The sequence below is a fragment of the Acipenser ruthenus genome, chromosome 11 (assembly GCF_902713425.1).
Source record: "Acipenser ruthenus chromosome 11, fAciRut3.2 maternal haplotype, whole genome shotgun sequence".
NCBI classification, from domain to species: Eukaryota; Metazoa; Chordata; class Actinopteri; order Acipenseriformes; family Acipenseridae; genus Acipenser; species Acipenser ruthenus.
Window position 1 is genome coordinate 5,101,366 of NC_081199.1, and position 3,815 is coordinate 5,105,180.

General features: G+C 38.7%; 1 protein-coding gene across 3 annotated transcripts in view; it reads left to right on the top strand.

Annotated features, from left to right (window-relative positions):
* Positions 1–3,488, top strand: part of LOC131739387 (B-cell CLL/lymphoma 7 protein family member A-like) — a 7,017-nt gene extending 3,529 nt beyond the window's left edge. For 2 of the 3 annotated variants that reach the window (XM_059033026.1, XM_059033025.1), the window contains exons 5-6: positions 269–375; positions 937–3,488. In XM_059033026.1, coding sequence (XP_058889009.1) covers positions 269–375; positions 937–1,035 — 206 coding nt within the window. In that variant the 3' untranslated portion in view covers positions 1,036–3,488. The remainder of the gene's footprint in view (positions 1–268; positions 376–936) is intronic. The other variant, XM_059033024.1, reaches the window with a different exon arrangement.
* The last annotated feature ends 327 nt before the right edge of the window (positions 3,489–3,815 follow it).

Here is a 3,815-nt window from a genome sequence, read left to right on the forward strand (position 1 = left end):
GGGAATTGAGGGCTGGTAAAGTTTGGCTTCGGATGAAGTAAGATTTGGTTTGTTTGCCAATTGCCTATCAGCTGAAGCAAACCACACTGCAATGCATGTGGCCTAGGTAGATATGGCATATTGAAAATATTGTATACCTTACTCTCTGATCTCCTTAACATAACATCCCTTGAAACATTGTGCCCTGGTATGTACAGTATATGCAGTCTTCACATTCACCTGCAAAACTTGGTTCTGGATTCTAACAGAGTGCATTGTTTCTAAGCAGGCAAGAATCCCAACTCATTAGAAAACTCTGGAACCAGCTCAGAAAAGGCAGAAGCACAGCCTTCGGGAGACAAAGATTCCTCCTCAGAAGTAGCCCAAACCACTCCGGTAAGGATTAGCTCTTCTGTGCATTCTAGTGACACTTCATTAGAACCCGACTCCCTGATTGGATTGGGTTTCTCCCGGGTGTGAGTCGTGTGCAGTCCCCTTGGAATGTCTGCAGTGCTGTTGCCATCACGACAGAACACACCCTTGCACAGGTTAGGAGGTCACGAGGAGGAAGGTCGGTGCTCAGTGTTGGAGTTTCAATGGGATGTAATAATGGGCTGCCCAGTATATAGAGATCGGGATATGTTCTAGCTTGCAGTGGCTTTTTAATGCCATTAAGGGGTGAGGTGCAGCTCTCCCAGAATGTAAACCAGTTTACTCTATGCATTTCAGGCAATGATGCCCCGACTGTATGTCAAAGATTTTTCAGGTTGATTATTAATGCATTTTAACATTGGTATTTGTGCAACACAACACAAAGCTCTCCTGTATACTTAAAAATGCTTTATTGATCAGTCACTAATTAGATGCATGTTTTAAAGTTTAAAAATACAAAACGGCCATCCTCCAGGTATTGTTTTCTAATTGTTATTTGCGTAAAATCATGTAAACTAACTGCAGGTTTTCCACCTTGGGATTTTGAAGGAATCTGAAGAGGGTGCTCCACCTTCTAAAAAGGTTAAGACGGAGGCACCCCAGCCGGGCTTTGAGGAGAGTTAAACTGTTGGAAGTGTTTCCTGCCAGGCACACTAATTGGGTCTCTGAGGATCCACAGTCGTTCTGGAAATTCTCTCCCACTTGCCAAGAACAAACTTGTCTTCTCCGTGACAGCCAGCTCCAGTCTCTACACCCTCCGGAACGACAGGAAGAGCTTTCACCTGTGAAAATAGACGCTGACGACAACAACCATATTCAAACCTAACATTTCTTCTCCGGGTTCCTTTTGTTCTGTGAAATGGGTTGAAATTCTCAGGAGGGTCTGCGCACTGTTTTTTAATGTCAAGATCACAGTTTATTCTGCTGCTGTAGCAGGGATGGAAATTAGACTCCCATTGCATAGCAGTGTGAGCCAGTCCTGGTTTTACTACAAGTTTAACAGAACACACTTGAGTGTGTTACCCATACACTGTGGCTAATCAAGCTAGTCGTAAAAACTGGAATGGGTGAAACTGCTATGCGACAGGAGTCTTATTTCCCTCTGTGTCGTGTTGTTGTTTTTTTTCCTTTATTTAACAAAGTAAGGTATTTAAAGGATGGTACAGGTCATGCATTTAGCTTTTCATGTGAAGTTTATAGTTTGTAGCATAGTTTCTGCTTCATTGTGTGCCTTTATTTTGTGTTGTTTTTTTTTCCACTTATTCTACAGATGTCCTATATTTATTGTAATTGGCTTTGATTCTTTTTTTTTTACCTTTTATAACAGATACAATTAAGCAGTAGCACTAAAGTGTTTCTGAATCATTTGCATGTCTTTTTTTTTAAGAAATAGTGATCAAGTTTCATAAAACAAAATGCTGACCGGTGGTAACTGCATTTGGCATTAACTTCCAGTGATTTTATATTGATCATTCAGAAAACACATTCATTATTGGTGCCGAGTTTTACACTTTAGCATTCCTAGAGTATTGCCACGTTGTACCAGTCTGTCATGCAATGCAATCTCAAGGGAGAATTTAACTCTAAGTTAACTTTGAGATTCCCAGTCTAAACAACGCTGCCTGTGGAGTCTTTGTGTAATGTAATGTAATTGTGGTTTTAATCCACAGTAATAACGATAGTGTACAAAAACTAAACTGATGGCAAGAAAAATAATCGCTGGCTGTGAGCAAGAACTAACAAACCTGTAGTTTTGAAATATTACAGTAGCATGTATCTTTTTAATATCAAAACAGAAATGAGCCAATGGTTACAGGAAGTGTGATTTATAGCAACGTTCTGTAACCTTAATAATTACCCAGTAGAAAATAGGAGCCATTGTTCTTGTATCCAGCCAGCAACTTGTGTCTTGTAACTGCTTGAATAAAGAAGTATGGGGGGTGGGTGTGATATTAATAGCTCTATTACTTGTATTTGCAGTACTGGATATTTACTTGAGTTGGTGGATTTCTGTTTTGTTTTGTTTCAATATGTATATTTCGTTCCAGAATAGATATTTTTTTAAAAACTGATCCGCACACATTTTATAGGGAACGTTGAACTTGTAGTCTAAGTTCCTGCAGCCCAATACGAGTGATATGATAGGCGTATACACTGTAGGAAAAAATATTATCTTGCATTTAGTTGATGGTTTTTGCATTTTGTTTTTAGAAAAACGATTTGTGAAAATGTTATTGAACAACAAAGTCACTAAATTCTTTAATTTAAAAAAAAAAAAAAAGCATAGGGTGCAAAAAAGGCAACAGTCAACACTAAAGCACCAGCCTGGTGTGTTTCTAAATCCTTTTTCCTGTTGTGTAATTTACGTGAGATACAGTGGTGTATTGCGTATTTCAGATACACAGTTTTACAAAGCGTCAAAGACAGTTACGGCTTTCTCATACTATAAATGAATGTAGGTCCCTGTTGGGTAAAATGCAGCTTCTGTTGTCTAAAATGTTATTTTTAATATGTAGTACTAACATTTCTGTACACGTCTGTTCCTTTTCAAATGAATTTGTAACCCTGGACTGTGATACTGTTTTTGAGCCGCGTACTGTAGTTCTTTTACAGCAGTGCTTCTGTATGGAAACTGCAGTGCATTGCTTTCCCTTAAAACCCATCATTGTATTTAATTGTGAAGTTGTAGTTGTTCCTCAGGTATAGGGGGTCTGCAAATACCTCAATCACAGTCCCGAAGTGCTGGCACTTACAGCTGACGTGTCGACGACACAGTGTGTGATTTTACTGCTGAACAATTACAAATGAATAACAATAAAACAAATAGGACTTTTCATTCCACAAACTATGTTGTCAAGGGATCCTTGTAGAGAGATCTGCTAAAATACAGTTGTTTTTAAACCTGCGAATCACTGGTCCCTTTTCAAGATTTTATTTTGTCACCATCTTCAATAGTACTGTGTGTTGTACAGCAGTAATGAATTTTCTTTTCTTCTCTTATTTATTCCATCAGTAGCTATTGGTTATGCCATGTACAATGGTTTTGTTTTAATAATAAAAAAAAAGTCACAAAACAATATCCCTGCTGTGCGTGTTAGTTTGTGTATGTGTGAGTTTTAGAAAAGGTAAACGGTGGATTACTATGTTTGCAATATTGTGTGTGTGTTGCCATGTTTGTGGTGGCAGCCCTCTAACGAAATGTTTTTTCCCCATGCAAACTATATTAAAAGGCAGACTTTGCAAAGCATAAGATGATTGCCATGAGTGAATTCTTTCTCACATGCAGTACATGGATTATAACAGGGGTAGGAAATTCAGGTCCTGGAGGGCCGGTGTCGCTCCTGGTGTTTGAATTGCCTACCCCTGGATTATAAGATTGTTATATTGCAATAACGGACGCAAAA